This window comes from Perognathus longimembris, chromosome 3 (assembly GCF_023159225.1).
Source record: "Perognathus longimembris pacificus isolate PPM17 chromosome 3, ASM2315922v1, whole genome shotgun sequence".
Lineage (NCBI taxonomy): Eukaryota > Metazoa > Chordata > Mammalia > Rodentia > Heteromyidae > Perognathus > Perognathus longimembris.
The window spans coordinates 72,864,891-72,886,718 of record NC_063163.1 but is presented as its reverse complement, the minus strand read 5'-3'; the positions used below and the strand labels follow the sequence as shown (position 1 = coordinate 72,886,718).

The window sequence follows — 21,828 nt, the reverse complement described above, 5'->3', positions numbered from 1 at the left end:
CTCCCGGGGCCCGGCCCCGCCTCCGCCCCGCCCCTAGCCCCGAGCCCGGCGCTGCCCGCAGCCCGCCGGCCCTTCCGCCTCACTCGGCGGCGCCGCGGAGCGGGACAAGACGGGCGCGGGCCATGGAGCGCACGGCGGGCAAGGAGCTCGCCCTGGTAAGGGGACGGGGGACCCCTGGACTCCACATCACTAGTGACCCCGCAGGGCCAGAGATTCTAGGCATCCACCCCTCGCCCGGGCCCTGCTCGCCCCTGCCCACGACGGGCCTGTGTCCACTTGGGGACTCAGGGCTCCTGAGCCAGGGAAGCCCCCCCCCCCCCCCCCCGCTTGGGAATGCGCGCACAGGGTCTGGGCGCATCCGAAGGCAGAGTCACACACAGGGCCCCGTGGGCTCAGACCCCGGGACGCCCCACATCCATCTATCCATCTCCTCACCACCCCGGGAGAGTTTTACCTGGGACACCCCGGACGGGACACAGAAGGGACCCCACCCCGTGCCTTGTCGGGGAAAGAGGGCGGTGCAGGAGAATCAGGCCGACCGTGGGGCCGGCGGGACGGAGGCCCGGGGCCGCCCGCCTGGGGCCGCCCTGAGCTCGCCGCCTGGTCCAGGCGCCCGTGCAGGACTGGGGCGAGGAGACCGAGGACGGCGCGGTGTTCAGCGTCTCCCTGCGTCGGCAGCACAGCCAGCGTTCCAGGCCCGCAGCGGGGCCTGGGGACAGCCAGGTGAGGGAGGGGCGGGGTCTGGGGCAGCCAGGTGAGGGGAGGGGCGGGGCCTGGGGCAGCCAGGTGAGGGGAGGGCGGGCCCGGGATTGGAGGGTCAGGGTTGGGGGCAACCAAGTGAGGCCTGGGGTAGGGGGTGGGAAGAGGGATTGCAGGGAAAGGCGAGGCTGGAAGGCGGCCAGGTGAGTGGAAAGAGCCTAGGGGCTGACAGGAGAGGGAAATAAACCCAGGAAATGGGGTGGGGCCGAGAGATGGTGCATGCCCAGGAGGGACCGGTGACTGTGTGTGGGGGGGGTCACTCAACCAGGTAAGGGCAGAACTGGACTGCAGAGTCTAGGAAACCCAGGCTTAGTGGGCCGGAGCTGGAAGGAGGGGTGCGGGGTTTAGAAGCGGCTGGGTGAGGGTGGGCGGGGCAAGGGCATGGCCCGTGAAGCCGAGCTGGACAGCGGAGAGGCAGGGGAGGGGGCTGGGCTCAGGGGGACTAGGGCTTTCAGGGGACCGTCCATTTGTGGACAGGGACCGAGACTCTTGAGAGACCAATGATCAAGGTCAGATTCAAAAGAGGAACTAGGAAGCCAGGTGGCTCGCACCTGCATTCTCAGTGGCTCCAGAGGCCGAGATCTGAGAATCATCGTTCAAAGCCAGCCCAGGCAGAAAAGCCCATGAGACTCTCATCTCCAATTAGCCACAAAAAAATCTGGAAGTGGAGCTGTGGCTCAAGTGGTAGAGCACCAAACAGCCTTGAGCACAAAAGCTCAGGGGCAGCGTCCAGTTCGGGCAGATACACACACACAGGAGCTAAGGACGGGTGTAACAGGAAGTGGGGTGCTTGGGGTCCCCTCCTGACCTCTCATTACCCTCTCTGTCCTCCCCCCCACAGACCCCCAAGCCCTCTGTGGCGGACACCTTCCTGCATTACCGCACCAGCAAGGTGCGGGCACTTCGGGCAGCAAGGCTGGAGCGCTTGATACATGAGCTGGTGTCCGGGGACCCAGAGCAGGACCCAAGCTTCATACCTGCTTTCCTGGCCACCCACCGGGCCTTCGTGCCCACTACCCGAGTGCTGGGCTTCCTGCTGCCCCCACCGCTGCCACCCCCACCTCTCAGGTCAGTAGCCATCAAGAGCCCGGAGTGTTCCCACCCCCAGATCCTCACCTGTGGCCCCCTTCCTCCTCAGCATCACCAGCAGGAAATCCAGGAAAGGGGGCAATGGCTCAAGTTTGTAATCCCAGCCACTCAGGAGGCTGAGATCTGAGGAATACTGAGGTTCAAAGTCAGCCTGGGTAGGATAATTCATGATTTTCTTATCTTCAGTTAACCAGCAAAAAAAAGAGCCAAAAGTGGAGGTGTGACTCAAAAAGCTCAGGGACAATGCCCAGTCCTTAAGTTCAAGCTCAGGAACTCCTAGCCCTCTTCCTAACCCTCTCTAACCATTCCCAGGGAAGACAGCAAGACAGATGGACAAGATCTGTGCATCAACAAGAACCTAAGGTTGGTCTTCCAGGCAGCTTGGGATGAAAGGGATCCTCAGAATCAGTGATCACCTCTCAATCTGAGGGCTGGAGAGCTGGCTGACCTGAGAGTCCAAGATTGGGCATTGGTCCCTTGCCTGGTGTCCTGCAAGCAGGGGTGGGGGTCTCCAGAGCAGGATGGGGGGGGGACAGTGAGAAGGGCATCCCAGTCAAGCCCACCCCTAGTATCTCTCTTGAATCTTAATTCAGATCTGGGTCAAACTCTAAGGTTGTCCCCACTTGTGGGCAGGGCTGTGGTGTCTGTGCTGGGCTCCTGGCTCCGCGACCATCCTCAGGACTTCCGAGATCCCCCTGCCCATCGGGACCTGGGAAGTGTCCGGATCTTTCTGGGTTGGGCAGCTCCAGGAGGAGTTGAGGCCCAGGAAGCAGAGAAACTTCTGGAAGAGTTCTTGAAGGAGACTAAGCGAGAACAGGAAGAAGAGCAGCAGTCCGTGGCCCGGACAGGTAGGGGGGTTTCTGTGTGTGTGTGCACACACATTCGCACATGCTCGTATACATACATATATATATATATATATATATATATATATATATATGTATGCACCAGTACTAAGGCTAGGACTCAAGGCCTGGACTTTTCTCTTTAGCTTCTTCCATGCAAAACTGGTGCTCTATCACTTGAGCCACAGCTCCAGCTTTTTGTTGGTTAGTGGAAGATAAGAGTCTCATGGATTTCCCTGCCTAGGCTGGCCGTTAAGCCAGGATCCTCAGACATCAGCCTCCTGAGTAGCATGGATTACAGGCATGAGCCACCTGCAACTGGCTCCCTCACTATTTTTTATTTTTTTTTGGCCAGTCCTGGGCCTTGGACTCAGGGCCTGAACACTGTCCCTGGCTTCTTTTTGCTCAAGGCTAGCACTCTGCCACTTGAGCCACAGCGCCACTTCTGGCCATTTTCTGTATATGTGGTGCTGGGGAATCGAACCCAGGGCCTCATGTATACGAGGCAAGCTCTCTTGCCACTAGGCCATATCCCCAGCCCCTTATTATTTTTTTTAATCTCTATGAATTTGGCTCTTTTTTTTTTCCAGCCCTGGGGCTTGAACTCAGGGCCTGAGCACTGTCCCTAGCTTCTTTTTGCTCAAGGCTAGCACTCAACCACTTGAGCCACAGCACCACTTCCGGCTTTTTCTGTGTATGTGGTGCCAAGGAATGGAACCCAGGGCTCCCTGCATGCTAGGTAAACACTCTACCGCATTCCCAGCCCTCTCTGTGAATTTAGTAGAGAAGCATCAGGAGGGTTTTCCCAGTTCCCCAGTGCTGGCTCCAGGAGCAGGAAGATCAAGGATTAGCTGGCTGACTAATTGCATTTATCTTAGACTATCATCTTCTGCCAGGAATGTTTGATCTGATCTCTGTCCCTAAACCTCTAATCCTTGGATTAGATTAGATTAGGGGCCACCTTCCTCACAGTTTTACTAAGTGGCAGCCACTTCTGTCCTCCCTCCTGATTACTAGCTATCTTTCTCCTCTTGCTGTGTGTTTTCACTACTGGTTTCTAACATCAGAGGGGTGCATTCCATGTTCATAGCTGCTAGCTAGCCCATGTTGTTATTTGAAAATAGTTAGAATTAGCCAGTGGCTTACATCTGTCATCCCAGCTACTCAGGAGGCTGAGATCTGAGGGTCACAGTTCAAAGCCAAACCATGTGAGAAAGTTCCACGAACCATTGAAACACTGGAAGGGGAGCTGTGGTTCAAGTGGTAGTGCCAGCTCTAAGCAGAGAAAAGCCATGTGAGTTGAAGTCCCAGCTCCAGCACACACACACACACACACACACACACACACACACACGAGTTAAAATTAGATTAAAAAAATTCAGTTCTACCACTGCCCTAGCCACCCTGCCAGGACTTGGTGCATCCAGAACATTCCATCCATGTCCTTCTGCAGGCTCTGTGACATCAAAATAGAAAATGCTCATTTATTGAATACCTACTCTATACCAGGCTCATTTCTGAGGTCTGAACTCTCACTCTGCACCTCTCATTCTCTGTTGGCTCTTTACTGGGCTGGCACTCTACCACTTGAGTCAGGATTCCAGCATTGTTTTTTGCTTTTTTGGAGGGGGTACCAGTCCTGGGGCTTGATCTCAGGGCCTGGGCACGGTCCCTGAGCTTCTTTTGCTCAAGGCTAGCACTCTATTACTTGAGCCCCAGCACTACTTCTGGCTTTTTCTGTTTATGTGGTACTGAGGAATCAAACCCAGGGCTTCATTCATGCTAGGCAAGCACTCTACCAGTAAGCCACATTCCTAGCCCTCTGACTTCCTTTAACTGGTTAGAGACAAGAGTCTCACAGACTTTCCTGCTCTGTCTGTCTCTGAACTTGATCCTCAGATCTCAGCCTCCTGAGTAGCTAAGATTGTAGGCATGAGCCACCAGCACCTGTCTATTGCTGGTTGTTTTGTAGATGAAGTCTTGTGGACTTTTCTGCTCAGGCTGGATTTGAACTATGGTCCTTCAGATTTCAGATGTGGTAGAGCACTAGTGTTGAGCAAAAATCACAAAAAAGCTCAGGGACAGTGCCCAAACCTTGAGTAGCTAGGCTTACAGGCGGGAGCCACTGATGGCCTGACACTGGAACAGATTTTTTTTTTTTTTTTGCCAGTCCTGGGCCTTGGACTCAGGGCCTGAGCACTGTCCCTGTCTTCTTTTTGCTCAACGCTAGCACTCTGCCACTTGAGCCACAATGCCACTTCTGGCCGTTTTCTGTATATGTGGTGCTGGGGAATCGAACCCAGGGCTTCACGTATATGAGGCAAGCACTCTTGCCACTAGGCCATATTCCCAGCCCCCAGATTTTGTTTTAACATGTCCCATTTGAATTTTTTTTTTTTTTTTGCCAGTCCTGGGGCTTGGACTCAGGGCCTAAGCACTGTCTCTGGCTTCTTTTTGCTCAAGGTTAGCACTCTGCCACTTGAGCCACAGTGCCACTTCTGGCCATTTTCTGTATATGTGGTGCTGGGGAATTGAACCCAGGGCCTCATGTATACGAGGCAAGCACTCTTGCCACTAGGCCATATCCCCAGCCCCCATTTGAATTTTTGCTATGGAAAAATTCAAACCTATACAAAAGTAGGAGAGAATAGTAAATAACACTCAGACATTCAAACACTCATTGCTTGCTTTCAATAGTTACCATGGGCTGGGAATGTGGGTTAGAGGCAGAATGCTTGCTTGCCTAGCATGCATGAAGCCCAGGGTTCCATTCTTCAGTACCACATATGTAGAAAATGGCCAGAAGTGGTGCGGTGGCTCAAATGGCAGAGTGCTAACCTTGAACAAAAGAAGCTCAGGACTCGACAAATGGGACTACTACAAATTAAAAAGTTTCTGCACAGCAAAGGACATAGCCACCAAAACAGAAAGACAGCCAACCATATGGGAAAGGGTCTTTACCAGCACAGCAACAGACAAAGGCCTAATATCTGTCATCTACAGAGAACTCAAAAAACTAAGCCCTTCCAAGCCCAATAAACCAATTAGGAAATGGGCAAAGGAGCTAAAGAGAGACTTCACAAGAGAAGAAATAAAAATGGCAAAGAAACATATGAGGAAATGTTCAACATCCCTGGTAGTAAAGGGAATGCAAATAAAAACAACCCTGAGATACCACCTCACTCCAGTTAGAATGGCCTATACTCTGAACTCAGGCAACAACAAATGCTGGAGGGGGTGCAGGGAAAGAGGAACCCTTCTCCATTGTTGGTGGGAGTGCAAATTAGTACAACCACTTTGGAGAACAGTATGGAGGTTTATTAAAAAGCTCAATATAGACCTACCCTGTGACCCAGCCATACCACTCCTAGGCATCTATCCTAAACAGCAAGTCCCAAGATATCAAAAAGACATTTGTACTTCCATGTTTATCGCGGCACAATTCACAATAGCCAAAATATGGAAACAACCCAGATGCCCCTCCACAGATGAATGGATCCAAAAAATATGGTACCTATACACAATGGAATACTACATAGCGATTAGGAATGGTGAAATATTGTTATTCGCAGGGAAATGGTCAGAACTTGAACAAATAATGTTGAGCGAGACAAGCCTAGAACACAGAAAACAAAGGGGCATGATCTCCCTGATATACGACTGTTAAGAAGGGGAGATGGAGAGACAGTAGAGACCAGGTCTGTGAAACCAAAAACTGCTTGTCAAATGGTATTTCCCACAGGATTGGGGCAGCGACCCAACATTATGTAACTAAAACCAAACACCTACTCAACATATAAAGGTCAAAAATCGACCTCTCAGTGGAATACGATAGCTCAAAAGCTATGTATGTACGTCCGTATAAGTCTACTGTCGACATATTGTCTAATATCGACATTACATTTAAAGCCCTAGGCGAATTTTCTTGGGCTTGGCCACGTGGCTACTGTATATGTTCTTGAGAAACTGTATATTGTATATATGTCTACCTGACCTAGAGAAGGGAAAGAAAAACAGGGCATAAGATATCACAAGAAATGTACACACTGCCCTACTATGTAACTGTACCCTTTTTGCACAACACCTTGTCAAAAAAATTTGTGTTCAATTAATAAAGAAATTAAATTAAAAAAAAAAAGAAGCTCAGGGACAGTGCCCAGGCCTGGAGTTCAAGCCCCGGGACTGGCAAAAAAAAAAAAGAAAGAAAAGAAAAAGAACAGTTACCAATATAAGCTGGGTGTGGTAGTGCATGCCTGTAATTCCAGTACTTGAGAGGTTAATTCCAGTAGAATGATTCAGGCACTTCCAGCAGGTGGATTCTGAATTGTAGTTCATTCTGTGATGTAGAGTGAGAATCTGTAGAAAAACCACCACTACAACAACCCACTACCCAATTATTGCTTCAACCAAAAGAAATTATTTAAGATGACTTTTAAAGCAAATCTCAGACTTAATTTCATCTCATACTTAAATACTCTGGATAGGCATCTCTGACAACTTGTTTCTTCAGTGCTGGGGATGGAATCTAAGTGAGTGTGTGCGTGTGTGCGTGTGTGTGTTACTGAAGTTTGAACTCAAGGCCTTTGCTTGTTAAGCAGGTGCTCTGCCATTTGAGCTATGCCCCTCAACCCTTTTTACTTCCATTATATTTCAGATAGGGTGTTGAATTTATGGTCTTGCTGATTCAAACCATGATCCTAGTTATAGTTTCTTCACAGCTGGGATTACAGTTACAAAGTACCTTTCCTAAATTTCTTTTTTCTTTTTGTCAATCATGGGGCTTGAACTCAGGTTCCCGGTGCTATCCCTGAGCTTTTTTTTCTGCTCAAGACTAGTGCTCTACTACTTTGACCCACAGCTCCACTTCCAGTTTTCTGGCAGTTAACTGGAGATAAGAGTCGGACAGACTTTCTTTCCCTGGACTAGCTTTGAACTATAATCCTTAGATCTCAGCCTCCTGAGTAGCTGGTGTCATAGGCATAAGCCACTGGTGCCCAGCTATTAGTTGAGATAAATCTTTCGTGTGTGGGGTGGAGGGTGTGTGTGTGTGTGTGTGTGTGTGTGTGTGTGTGTGTTCTGGGAATGGGACTTGAAGTCAGGGCCTGATGCACTTGCTCACAGTGGTGCTCCACCACTTGAACCATGTCTCAAATCTGCTTTTTGTTGGTTGATTAGAGATAAGAGTCTCATGATAGCTTTGAAAAGCTATTCTCCTGATTTCATCCTCTTGAAGAGCTGGGATTACAGGCATGAGCCAGAGTGCCCAGATTCACCAAAGTGTTGTTTGTCATGCTAATACTTTTTCTGTGCTTGAACACAAGATGAATGTGTCTGGTGCCTTTTGCCTGCAAATAATGTCAGGTGAAGGTGGCAGCCGCCAATAGCAACTCTATGCGTAGACTCCAGTGCCATCTTTTTGCAAAAATACAAAGAATATTTAGCAATTTCCACAACAAACAAAAGACTTTCATGATCCTTGTATTCCTGGGTAATTCGTAAATGAGCAAGGTGGACATGATAGTGAACAGATTGTTATTATTTTCTCTTCTTTTCCCCCACAACACTAGTCTTAGGCAGCACATTTGGAGATTGGCTGATTGATAATTCTTCAGCTTTGGGGGAAAGGAAGAATGCAGTTTTCAATGTGACCACAAGAGGGGGTGCAGTTGAAACTCAAGTTTAAAAAAATACTCTTCTCCACTTTATAGCAGTCTGGTTTGCCTAATCTTATTTGATTTTTATTTTTTTTTTTATTTTATTTATTTTATTTTTTTTTTTTACCAGTCCTGGGGCTTGGACTCAGGGCCTGAGCACTGTCCCTGGCTTCTTCTTGCTCAAGGCTAGCACTCTGCCACTTGAGCCACAGCGCCACTTCTGGCCATTTTCTGTATATGTGGTGCTGGGGAATCGAACCTAGGGCCTCATGTATACGAGGCAAGCACTCTTGCCACTAGGCCATATCCCCAGCCCCTCTTATTTGATTTTTAAATCAAATAACTTACACCTTTAATCTTAGATACTCAGGAGGCAACAATCTGAGGGGCAAGGTTTGAAGTCAGCCCAGGGCAGGAAACTCCACAAGACTCTTAGCTCCATTAAACTACTCAGAAAAAGCTACAAGCGGTGTTGTGGCTCAAGTGGTAGAGCGCTAACCTTGAGCAAAAGAAGCTCAGGGACAACACCCAGGCCTTGAGTTCAAGCCCCAGGACCAACACACACACAAAAAGGAAAATGAACAACTAAATGAAAGGCATGGTCTACCCTAGTTAGCTTTCACCGCTAGCCTAATGAGCAAGTTTGGGTTTGAATTTGGGATATTTATTTTACTTTTGGCAGTATTGGGGTTTGAATTTAGGGCCTTATGCTTGCCAGGCAAGGCCTCTGCCACTGAACCCAGTTCCTCTGCCCTTCAGGGATTTTGTCAGTTGTGGGCCCTGAACTCAGGGCCTGGGCACTGTTCCTGAGCTCTTTTGCTCAAGGCTAGTGCTCTATGACTTTGAGCCACAGTGTCACTTCCCGTTTTTGAGTGGTTTATTGGAGATAAGAGTCTCCAAGAGACTTGGACTATTTTTGCCCAATTCTTGTACTTTTTCTTAGTTCTGTTTGTACTAAGTGTAAGCGTAGTTCAAACATAAGCTTTAAAAAACAGGGAAATTGGTGATAGGCTCAGAAAAGCCCCTCACAGAACAGCAGTTTTTCATACAGCAAAAGTCCCTTCTTGGTAAGAATAAAATGGCAATCTCTGTCTCCGTTAGTTCTCCAGAAATGCCACAAACATACCAACAAAACTGCAGTTATTAATGCTTCCGGAAAGCTCCTGGGGTTTCAGCTTCCCCCAGTGCTGGTGGGAGGAGCAGGGTCTCCAGCTCCTCAGGTGCCCCGAGCTCAGCCTGCTGATCCGAGTCACACCCCCACAGCTCTTGAGAGCCTGTGATGCCACGCCTCCTGGGGCAGCAGAGTCTGCAACATGACTTTTGCTGCACAAAGACGAAAGATGCTGCAAAGAATCAGGAATACAGGCCAAGGGACCTCGTATCGCCCCCGCTACCTGGTTCTGCCACCCACTCACTGTGTGGCTATGCACACAGCCATCCCTTAGGTCAGGGTTCCATCTTAAGGGAATGGAAACATGAGAACCTTGGAAACAATAATGCTCTAAGCAAATCTGAGCTTTTAGTAGATCTACCCAGCTAGAGGACAATGGCCTATACCTAATGCATGAACTTAAAACAATGGGCCATGAGTGATAATGGAAAGAACATTGCCCTCTTTTTCAACTCTTGGAGAAGTACATACCTAGAATATCCAGAGGGGCAGGGAGATGCTGGCTAAATTCTCAATCAACATCTCACCCTCTTCCCTAAAGATGGATGTTTTCCTTTGCTGCTGGGGCTGGCTTTGAACCTTAGATCTCAGCCTCTTGAGTAACTAGGATTACAGGCTTAAGCCACTAGTGCCTGGCTAGTTTGGATTTTTTTTTTTTTTTTTTTTTGCCAGTCCTGGGCCTTGGACTCAGGGCCTGAACACTGTCCCTGGCTTCTTTTTGCTCAAGGCTAGCACTCTGCCACTTGAGCCACAGCGCCACTTCTGGCCTTTTCTGTATATGTGGTGCTGAGGAATTGAACCTAGTGCTTCATGTATATGAGGCAAGCACTCTTGCCGCTAGGCCATATTCCCAGGCCTAGTTTGGCTTTTTGGAAGAAGATCTCTGTCCTATAACTGATAATCTTCCTGTCTCAGACTCCCTAGTACTAGGATTACAGGCGTATACCACCATACTTTGCTGTATTTATTTATTGCAGGGTGAGTGATTATGCCTAGGTCCTGCCATATGCTAGACAAGTGCTGTACCACTGAACTACACCCCTAGGCCTACGACTATCTGACTAATTTTCCTTCTCAAAAAGGGGGGGGGGGAGAAAAGTCTTAATTTTAATACACCCTCAAAAAATCTTATTTTCGACTCCAGTCCATGAACACCTGCCCTGCCTTCTACTTGAAGCTGTGATTTAGGACAAATTGTTTTACCTGTCGGTTTCCCTGCATTGAAAGATAAATAAAAATACCTTCTTGCCTGGCATGGTGATGCATGCTTATAATCTCAGCTTCTTGGGAGGCAGAGGCAGGAGAATCTCCAGTTCAAGGTTAGCCTCAGCAAAATTACAACAGAAAGCAAACTAAAACAGGAAACAAAAAGGATGAGAATATGGTCTTAAGTGGTAGAGTGCTTGCCTACCAGTGTGGAAAGTTCCTTTGTTACTGTGCTGAATAACTAAAAATTAACCCATGAAATTAAAACTTAAAAATAGAGTTCCTTAAGATATTCCAAGTTGGGGCTGGGAATATGGCCTAGTGGCAAGAGTGCTTGTCTCCCATACATGAAGCCAGTTCGATTCCTCAGCACCACATATATATACAAAATGGCCAGAAGTGGTGCTGTGGCTCAAGTGGTAGAGTGCTAGCCTTGAGCAAAAAGAAGCCAGGGACAGTGCCCAAGGCCTGAGTCCAAGCCCCAGGACTGGCAAAAAAAAAAAAAAAAAAAAAGATATTCCAAGTTCCTTAAAATATCCAGTTCCTTTTACAGATGACAGAAAGAAAAAAAAAAAAAAGAAGGGGGGCTCAGAGGGTTTGGATTTTGTATTTTTAAATTATTTCTGCAGTTGCAGGAGATTTAGCCTGGCCTGGCCTTGTGTACTCTATCCTCAGCTCAAATTTGAGTTGTTGTTGTTTTTTTTTTTGGCCAGTCCTGGGGCTTGGACTCAGGGCCTGAGCACAGTTCCTGGCTTCTTTTTGCTCAAGGCTAGCACTCTGCCACTTGAGCCACAGCGCCACTTCTGGCCATTTTCTGCATATGTGGTGCTGGGGAATTGAACCCAGGGCCTCATGTATACGAGGCAAGCACTATTGCCACTAGGCCATATCCCCAGCTCCCCAAATTTGAGTTTTTGTTTGTTTGTTGTATTCTCTGTGCAAGTCCTGGAGATCAGAGTCTTGTGGAAGCCAGGCACTGGTGGCTCACGCCTGTAATCCTAGCTGCTCCAGAGGCTGAGATCTGAGTATCGCAATTCAAAGTTCCCATAAGACTTTTTTTTTTTTGGGGGGGGGGGTGGTCAGGCTGGCTTTGAACTGCAGTCCTCAGATCTCAGCCTCCTGAGTAGCTGGGATTCCAGGTGTGGGCCACCTGTCTCAAATTTGAGTCTATCCTCATGCAATCCTCAGGGCCTCCCAGGGCAGCCTCCCCGGAGGGCCTCTCTGAAGAGGAGGAAGGGGCCGGCCCAGAAGGTCCAGAGCTCTTGGACTTCAGCGAGGACGAGGTGGCCGAGCAGCTGACCCTCATCGACGTGGTGAGGCCCCGCCTGGCGCGGAGCGGGATGCGGCGGAGGTGGGCAGGTCACAGGGTCCGCATCCCACCCTCCTCTCTCCCACCCAGGAGCTCTTCTCGCGCGTGCGGGCCTGCGAGTGCCTGGGCTCCGTGTGGTCCCAGCGGGATCGGCCCGGAGCCGCAGGAGTCTCCCCCACGGTCCGCGCCACAGTGGCCCAGTTCAACAAGGTGACTGGCTGCGTGCTGGGCTCCGTGCTGGGGGCACCGGGCCTGACCGCGCCGCAGCGGGCGCAGCGGATCGAGAAGTGGATCCGCATTGCCCAGGTGGGTGGCGGGGGTGTGGTTTTATCTGCGGGGGCGCAGCGTGGGTACGGAAGGGGAGTGGGCGTGGTTTGGGCAGGGGCTTCTGTGAACGTGGCTTAAATGTGAGGTTTGGGGGTGGGAGGAGCCTGGGCCTCAGAGGGGTGCTGGGCGGGGCTAGGGAATAGGATGATGGGGGAGGACCTGAGCCAAGGTCTGGCGGGGCGGACGGGGGCGGGGGGGGGGGGGGGAAGGGGGCGAAGGCGGGAACTTCAGGACCTGGGGAGAGGAATGGGAAGTATATGGGGAACTGGAAAGGAAGAAGGTAAAAAGACAAGGCCGGGGGCACGGCTTACAGGGTGTGTGCCCCACCGTGGGCGGGGCTCTGGCGCGAAAAGGCCAGTGGGTGGGCGTGGTTTGTGTGGGTGGGGCCCTGGCAGGCATAGGCCCAGTGAGTGGGCAGGGCTCCGGTGGGCGGGGCTCCGGTGGGCGCGGCTAGGAGAGGAGGGCGGGAAGAGATTCTGGGGGAAGGGGGAAGTCTTAGCTTGGCACAGGTCAGGAGAGGCCTGAGGGTCGGCTGGCTTCCCAGCTCACGTGGACCCAGGGGGGCTCTGTCCTGGAAGCCAGCCTCCGTGTGTGACCTGTGTCCCACGGGCCCCCAGCGCTGCCGGGAACTGCGGAACTTCTCTTCCTTGCGGGCCATCCTGTCCGCCCTGCAGTCGAACCCCATCTACCGGCTGAAGCGCAGCTGGGGGGCCGTGAGCCGGTGAGCCTGGGGGGTGGCGACGGGGGCGGCAGAGGAGCGGGAACCCCATCTCAGCTCAGATCTTCCCCCCCTCCCCAGCTCTGACGACCCTCTCTCTTATCCCCACCAGGGAGCCATTATCCACTTTCAGAAAACTTTCACAGATTTTTTCCGACGAGAACAACCACCTCAGTAGCCGAGAGATTCTTTCCCAGGTTTGGATGGTTCTTGGCCTGGTGGATTCCAGAGGCAGGAAGGGGACGTGTGTGTGAGAGTGTGTGTGTGTGTGCTGGTCCTGGGGCTCGAACTCAGAGCCTGAGCGCTGTCCCTGAGCCCTGGGCCCTCTACCACTTGAGTCACAGCTCCACTTTTGGCATTTTGCTGATTAATTAGAGAGAAGAGTCTCATGGACTTTCCTGCCCCGACTGGCTTGGAACCTCGATCCTCAGGTCTCAGCCTCCTGAGTAGCCCAGGATTACAGGTGTGAGCCATGGGCTTTGCTGTTTGTGTGATACTCAGCAAAAAAAAAGCCTTGCTGAAACACAAGAAGTCACAGGAAGAAAAGGTTACCTAAGGCCAGAGTGGCAGCCAAGTGTGGAAAAGGAAATAGGTTCTGGGAATTTCTCTAGATATGCATGAATTTTTAAATGTGGGCCAAGGCTGATTCATTATAGACAAAGAACGTAGGTTCTAATTGCAGTCAGGCTCTGGTTCTTCCGGTGAATTCAAAATAAATGGAACATGGAACCTGTTGGTAAGTCTAGAACATTCTTTTACCCTCCCCCCATAGTCAGGCACTTTGCTCTGGCAGGTGTCTAAATGTCCCCACTTTGGAAAGACCCTCCCTGAAGTAAGCGCCCCCACCATCTGCACACAGCCCCTGCCTGCATGATTACTAGTCTCTCTGCCTGTGCTATTATGGGATTTATGCTTCTTTGTCTACTGAAACTAGTAGTCTCTCCAACAGACCTTCTATTTCTCATGAGGTTCTGAGGTTTGAACTTAGTGCCTTGCACTTTTTAGGCAAGTATTTTTTTTTTCCTGTCAGTCATGGGGCTTGAACTCTGGGCCTCGGCGCTGTCCCTGAGCACTTCAGCTCAAGGCTAGCACTTTACCCCTTGAGCCATAGCACCACTTCTGGTTTTCTGATGGTTAATTGCAGATAGAGTCTTATGGACTTTCCTTGCTGGACTGGCTTTGAACTGCGATCTTCAGATCTCAGCCTCTTGAGTAGCTAGGATTACAGGTGTGAGCCACTGGTACCCAGTTTAGGCAAATACCTGAGACCCTGGCTCTTTTTCTTGCTCCAGTTATTTTATTTTATTTTTTTTGGCCAGTCCTGGGCCTTGGACTCAGGGCCTGAACACTGTCCCTGGCTTCTTCCCGCTCAAGGCTAGCACTCTGCCACTTGAGCCACAGCGCCGCTTCTGGCCGTTTTCTGTATATGTGGTGCTGGGGAATCGAACCTAGGGCCTCGTGTATCCGAGGCAGGCACTCTTGCCACTAGGCTATATCCCCAGCCCTGCTCCAGTTATTTTTGAGATTGACTTTATCCATGATTCCCCCTTTTTCCACCATAGCTGGGAAGACACAGATATGCAACCACACCAAGCTTTTTATTGGTCAAGATGGGATGTTTCCTATGTTTATCCCCAGGCTGGTTTGGAACTGAAATACTCTCCAACTCTGTCACTCTGAATAGATAGTCACACTGTTTGCTTAGCACTCAGGATAGTGCCTGTCACACAGTAAGTGCTCAGTAAAACTTTGTTGGGGGAAGACATATGTCAAGTAATGAGGGCTCAAGAGACAGGAGTTCTGCCAAAGCACCTACTGTGTGCCCTCCGCACCTTCTGTGTGCCAGTCATTGTTTTTGCTTCACTGACAACTATACAGGCACAGAGTATAAGAATGTCTACTTTGCAGGGTGCCTATCACTCACGCCCATAATCCCAGCTACTCAGGAGGCTGAGATCTGAGGATAGCAGTTTGAAGCTAACCCTGGGCAGGATAGTCCATGAGACTCTTAGCTTCAACTAACTACTGGAAAACAAACAAACAGACTGGGAATGTGGCTTAGCAGTAGAGTGCTTGCCTAGCATACATGAAGCCCTGGGTTTGATTCCTCAGTACCATATACACAGAAAAAGCCAGAAGTGGTGCTGTGACTCAAGTGGTAGAGTGCTAACCTTAAGCACAAAAAGTTCAGGGACAGCGGCCAGGCCCTGAGTTCAAGCCCTAGGACCTGCACAAAGAGGGAGAAGAAAAGGAATGAAGATGAGTATTATTGTGGATATTGAGGAAGTTGAAGGAGACTCTAGGCCAGTCCTTTCTTTCCCCCCAGGAAGAAACCACTGAGGTACCCCAAGAGGATGAAAGCACTCCAAGAAGCCTGCCTTCAGTGAGTATCATGGCTTAGGAGTGGGGGGCAGCAGGGAGGACCCTCGGGTAGAGGGTAAAGGGTCACAGGTGACCTAGAGTGACAGAAGCTTGGGGGGGGGTGCAGAAGCTTCCCCCAGGTCCTGTCCCCTACCTTGGGACCTTCCTCACTGACTTGATCATGTTGGACACAGCCCTGCCGGATATGTTGAAGGTTTGGCCTCTCTCAATCCTTGACCCCTGACCCCAGCTCCACTTGTTCCCAACTCATGGGTCTTTCAATGGTTGACCCTTGATCCTGCCTTGACCCTTGATCTCAGCCCCTTGAGCCCAGCGGGGCTCCTGACATCCACCTCTTGACCTTGACCCTTAACTTTGGCCCTGGACCCTCCAGCTCACGTCACTTTTGCCCCCTCCACAGGGGGATCTCATCAACTTTGAGAAGAGGAGGAAGGTCAGTGAGACCAGGTGGGTGTTAGGGGTGGTGATGATGGGGGGTTTCTCACAGGTCACCCTCTTAGGAGTGGGAGATCCTGGCCCAAATCCAGCAGCTGCAGCGTCGCTGCCGAAGCTATAGCCTGAGCCCCTGCCCGCCCATCATGGCTGCCCTGGAAGCCCAGCGCCAGCTCAGCGAGGAGCAGAGGTGAGGCCTGGAGCCTGGCCCAGCTACACCCTGTCTACCCTCTCACCCCTTCACCCCCCAGCCTAGCCTCAACCTGGGAGGCCTGCCACCTCCAGTCCCAAACCTGACCCCACATGACATTAGGATGTTGGTGTGTGCGTGTGTACGCGCCAGTACTGAGACTTAACTCCGGGCCTACTTGCTGGCTCTGAGCTTTTTTGCTTAAGACTAGCTGGCTTGAGACTGCGGTCCTCAGATCTCAGCCTCCTAGTAGCTAGGATGACAGACGTGAGCCAGTTCCTTAACTCCAACTTCATCTAACCATCTAATTCAGCCTAATTGCTTCCAGCCATCCTGTCAAATTCATGACCTGCACCTTTGATCCTGACCAGAACTTTTTGCCCTGTTGACCCTTGACCCAACACCTTTCTTGGATTGGTGCTGGAGGAGTGGTTCATTGACAGAGCACCTGCCTCACAAACTTAAGGCTCTGAGCTCAAATTCTAACACAACCAAAATAAAAATAAATAAATGAGCGTCACCTTGTAAATCTATGTGGCTAGCCAACCAAGCCACCCCTCCCTATCCCTGCTGCCCCCACGGCTCCCATTTGTCCCTGACCCGCACATGTAGGATGTAGTCTCAACTGTTGCTTTCCTTCTGCACCCAAGACCCAATCCCAGCTCATTCACTCCTTTCTCTTCATTTCCTGCTGCATCCTGGCCCACCGTCTTGCCATCCACAATTCTGATCCCCTTAGCTACCGAGTCTCCCGGGTCATTGAGCCACCGGCTGCCTCCTGTCCCAGCTCCCCACGCATCCGGCGGCGCATCAGCCTCACCAAGCGTCTCAGTGCGTGAGTTGGGGGTGGGGGGTAAGGTATCTATCTGAAAAGCCAAAGGTCATGTGAGCCAGGATTGGGGTTCTGTTTAGGGGGCCATGTCTGGCCTCTCCTTCTTTCTTTCCTTCTTTCTTTCCTTCCTTCCTTCCTTCCTTCCTTCCTTCCTTCCTTCCTTCCTTCCTTCCTTCCTTCCTTCCTTCCTTCTTTCCTTCCTTCCTTCCTTCCTTCCTTTCTGTGTGTGTGCTGGTCCTGGGGCTTGAACTCAGGGCTGGAACCCGGAACCCTGTCCCCAGCTTTTTCACTCAAGGCTGACTGAGGCTCTACCACTTTGAGCCACAGCTCCACTTCTGCTTTTTGGTAGTTTATTGGAGATAAGAGTCTCATAAACTTTTCCTGCTTGTGCTGGCTTCAAACCTTGATCTTCAGGTCTCAGCCTCCTGAATAGCTAAGGATTACAGGCGTGAGCCACTAGCTCTCTGCATTATTCTCTGTTCCCATTCTCAGGAAGCTGTCTCGAGAGAAAAGCTCGTCCCCTGGTGCCAGTCCTGGGGACCCTGCATCGCCCCCCTCCAGGTGACTTCCCAGTTCATTAAGGGGCTTAGAGAAATAGCAGGGTCAAAAGTCAGAGCAGCTAGCCCACCTCAGGCTCTGTGTCTCCCCCCAGTCTATCCCCAGGCTCCCCTCCATCCAGTCCTAGAACCAAGGACCCTCCCAGCAGCCCCCCAGCCTCTCCAGGGCCTCAGGGCCCCAGCACCAAGGTACCACAGCCACCTGGGTTTGCATGGAGGGCTGGGGTGCCCAGTTGCTCTATGCATCCATGCGGGTCTTGTTGTGTGTGCACGCAGGATTGTGGGGGCCAGTCAGGAGATTGAATGTATCTCCAAGGCTATGTTTGACAAATCTGGTGTGTGTGTGTGTGTGTGTGTGTGTGTGTGTGTGTGTGTGTGTGTCTATCCCTTCACCCTGGGGCTTGAACTCAGAGTCTCAGGCTCTCCTTGGCTTGCTTTTTGTGTGCCATGAACTCTGGCCCTAGGCATTCTCCCTGAGCTCTTCAGCTCAAGGCTAGCGCTCTACCACTTGAGCCACAGTGCCACTTCAGCTTTGGGGTGACTAGTTGGAGATAAGAATCTCTTGGCCTTTCTGGTCCCAGGCTGACTTCAGATCTCAGTTTCCTGAGTAGCTGGGATTACAGGCGTGAGTCACCGAGGCCTGATGACTTCTGTATTGCATACAGGGTCTGCCTAGGGTGTTCATACCAACTTGCAATCCCCCTGCCTCTGTGCCTCCTCAGTGCTGGGATTACAGGAGTGCACTACCAGGCCCATAGCTTGTACTAAGGATCGGTTGTGTGTGAACATGGTTTGTGTGGCCATCTGATTGTGTAACAGAGGACTGAAGGGTGTGTATGATGATGGACCGGTATATATGTGGGCTTGTGTGTGTGCCTCAGTTGTGTGTCCTGAGTACATAGGGAGGGAGAGGGTGTGTACTCAGGAGGTGGCGATGACCTTATTGAAGACACTGGGGGGAGGGGTTGTGCAGGTCTGCTCTCATCCTCTTTATTTTTTGCTGTTCATATGGCTTAAACTCAGAGCCTGGGTGCTGTCCCTGAGTTTTCTGCTTAAGGCTAACACTTTACCATTTTGAGCCACAGCGCCACTTCTGGTTTTCGGGTGGTTAATTGGAGATGAGTCTCACAGACTTTCTTGCTGGGACAGGCTTTCAACCAGGATCCTTAGAGCTCAGCCTCCTGGGTAGCTGGGATTCCTGGCGTGAGCCACCATTGCTGGGCTTGCTCTCATCCTCTTACAGCTGCCTCTGAGCCTGGACCCAACAGGCCCCCGGACCCCGGCCTCGACCCTGAGCAGCCCTCGAGTGCCCCTCTCGGGACAGCAGAACTCAGAAGCCCGTGTCATTCGGGTCAGCATTGACAATGACCATGGGAATCTATACCGGAGCATTTTGGTGAGGGGCTGATCTGGAGATCTGCTGGGGGGTGACCCTTCTCTCCCAGCAGGGAGACCCCCTCCCCTCACTTCACACCCTTATCTTGCAGCTCACTAGTCAGGACAAAGCACCCAGCGTGGTCCAGCGAGCCCTAGAAAAACACAATGTGCCCCAATCTGGGTCTCGTGACTACCAGCTATTCCAGGTCCTTCCTGGGGACAGAGGTGAGCGGGGGCAGCTTGGAACCAGGGCCAGGACAGCAGTCTCCACCAGCACGGCTCAAGCCTGCAGCCTTCAGCTCATTGGGAAGAAGACAGGAGGATCAGGATTCAAGGCCAGCACAAACAAAAAGACATTCGCGAGCCTCCAACTCAATCAGTGGTTGAGTGTGGTACCACTGGCCTGTTATCCACCTATGGGGGGAGCAGAAGTGGGAGCCTCGCAGTCTGGCACAACCAAGGCAGAAAGGGAGGCCCGTCCTCGAGAATAACCAAACAGGCTGGTCGCTAGTGGTGCACACTCCTAATCCTCGCTACTGAAGAGGCTGAGGTTTGAAGATCACAGTTGTAAGCCAGCCAGGGAAGGAAAGGTTCTCCTGCCCATGGGACTCTGATCTCCAATAAATTACCAGAAAAGCCAGAGCTGTGGCTCAAGTGGTAGAACGCTAGCCTTAAGCAAAAGAAGCTCAGGGACAGCACCCAGGACTTGAGTTCAAGCCCTAGGATCAGAAAAAAAAATGCAGAAAAGGGTTGGAGGGATAGCTCAAGTGGTAGAACACCTGCCTAGCAAGTACAAAGTCCTGAATTCAAACCTCAACAAAAACATCACTACCAAAAGATGGAGCCCATCATTACCTGGTACTGACCTTGTTCAAGGCCAGATGGGAGACAGGAAGTACAGGAGGCTGTCTGACCTGAAATGTATAAGGATATGAGTTTGTTCAGGCCCAGCTTGGGGGTGGGGGAGACTAAAGGGGGTCTGGGCTTGGTTCTATGAGGAAACAAGGAGAGGAAAGTACATATAGTGTGGTTGGCAGGGGGGGGGGTTATGGGGCTTGAACTCAAGGCCTCAATGCTGTCCCTGAGCTTTTTCACTTAAGGCTGTTCTACCGCTTGAGCCACAGCTCCACTTCCAGCTTTTTGGTGGTTCATTGGAAGTAAGAGTTCCATGGATTTTCCTATCCAGGCTGGCTTTGAACTGTGATCCTCAGATCTTAGCTTCTAGAGTAGCTGGGATGACAGGCCTGAGCCATCAAGAGGCAATCTACTGGCTGGGAATATGGCCTAGTGGCAAGAGCGCTTGCCTCCTACACATGAAGCTCTTGGTTCGATTCCCCAGCACCACATATATGGAAAACGGCCAGCAGGGGCGCTGTGGCTCAGGTGGCAGAGTGCTAGCCTTGAGCGGGAAGAAGCCAGGGACAGTGCTTAGGCCCTGAGTCCAAGGCCCAGGACTGGCAAAAAAAAAAAAGAGGCAATCTGAGAGCAGGTGGGCCTGACATCTGGAAGGAATAACTCAGGTGTGGAGTTGAAGGCCAGGAAGTTGTGCAGCTACCCCAGCCTGGCTCAGGGAAGAATGGGAGGGGAAGACAGTCACTGGAATTCTAGAAGATTCTTTGGGTCCTTCCTGAGGGAGGAGGGAAGTCATGATTATGCAGGTTTTCCATGTCATTTCCACTTTTCTCCAGAGCTCCTGATTCCGGACAATGCTAACGTCTTCTATGCAATGAGTCCTCAAGCCCCCGGAGACTTCATGCTACGCAGGAAAGAGGGCCCCCGGCCCACACCCTCGGTCTCCCCAACCTGACCCCCACTAGGCATCATGGTTCCTGGCTTCTGTCTCCATGGAAGTGGGGGGTGCCTCTGTCCCTGAAAAGCCTCCACCTTTTTTGCTTTTCTTTTTGTTTTTGGTTGGTTGTGGGACCTGAACTCAGGGCCTGGATGCTGTCTCTAAGCTTTTATGCTCAAGGCTAGCACTCTACCACTTTGAGCCACAGCACCACTTCCAGATTTTCTCATGGTTAACTGGAGATAAGACTCACAAATTTCCCTGCTCAGGCTGGCTTTGAACCCTGATCCTCAGATCCCAGCCTCTTGAGTAGCTAGGATTACAGGTATGAGCTACCAGCACCTGACCTTTTTTTTTTGGTGCCAGAACTGGGATTTGAACTCAGGGCTAGGGTACTGACCTTGAGCGTTTGTACTCAAGGCTGGTGCTCTACCACTTGAACCACAACACCACTTCCTACTTTCTAGTGATTAATTGGAGATAGGAGTTTCATGGACTTTCCTGTCCAGGCTGGCTTTGAACCTGGATCCTCAGCTCTCACTTTCTTGAGTAGCTAGGATTACAGGCATGAGCCACCAGCACCTGACTTCCACTCTTAATAGAAGCCATTTATCTCTGCATTCTATGAAGTTCTCCCTCCCCTATGGAACCCTGTTTCTCTGACTCCCTTACCTATTCAAAATGCAAACCAAAACATGCAAAGAAAAACTCAAGCTCTGACTAGGGAGTTGGTTGAATCAAGAGTGATGTGGAAGGACCCTGCTCCATAATATCCTGTGATCCTGTGCCTCTTTCCTGCCATGTGTATATAGGACAAGGGAAGAAATAAAATTCCATGGGAATCGGAGACAATCAAGGTCATTATTTACGAATGCACTTCTGTAGGTGTTTGCTTTGTTGACGCCCCCTACATCATTTTGGGAAGCTCCATGGAGATTATAGGTGGGAACTACCACTCCTGGCCGGGATGTACCACATATGTTAGGACAGTGGAGGAGAACAGAAAAGGAACAGACAGGACTCAGTCGTCAACAAGCTAGGACTGTTTATTGCCAGCCAGGGGCACAGACCCTCCTGCGGGTTTGGAGGTTGTGGGGTGCTGTTCATGGGTCTTTACAAGGAAATAGAGGAGTAAAGATCAGGCTGTAATTACTCAGGGGCTAGGGATGGATACTTTTGGTTAGGTTCAAA

The 21,828-nt window shown here is 51.0% G+C and overlaps 1 protein-coding gene across 1 annotated transcript; it reads left to right on the top strand.

Moving 5' to 3' along the window:
- Positions 1 to 5: 5 nt before the first annotated feature.
- On the top strand, positions 6 to 20,805 carry Rgl3 (ral guanine nucleotide dissociation stimulator like 3). Its single transcript, XM_048342236.1, has 19 exons — positions 6 to 155; positions 610 to 723; positions 1,601 to 1,827; positions 2,161 to 2,211; positions 2,482 to 2,696; positions 11,913 to 12,037; positions 12,124 to 12,339; positions 12,978 to 13,081; positions 13,191 to 13,275; positions 15,405 to 15,461; positions 15,567 to 15,653; positions 15,861 to 15,893; positions 15,961 to 16,082; positions 16,822 to 16,917; positions 17,407 to 17,475; positions 17,567 to 17,660; positions 18,715 to 18,867; positions 18,959 to 19,073; positions 20,537 to 20,805. The coding sequence occupies exons 1-19, from the start codon at positions 123 to 125 to the stop codon at positions 20,653 to 20,655; spliced, it is 2,115 nt and encodes a 704-aa protein (XP_048198193.1). The 5' UTR covers positions 6 to 122; the 3' UTR covers positions 20,656 to 20,805.
- Positions 20,806 to 21,828: the final 1,023 nt, after the last annotated feature.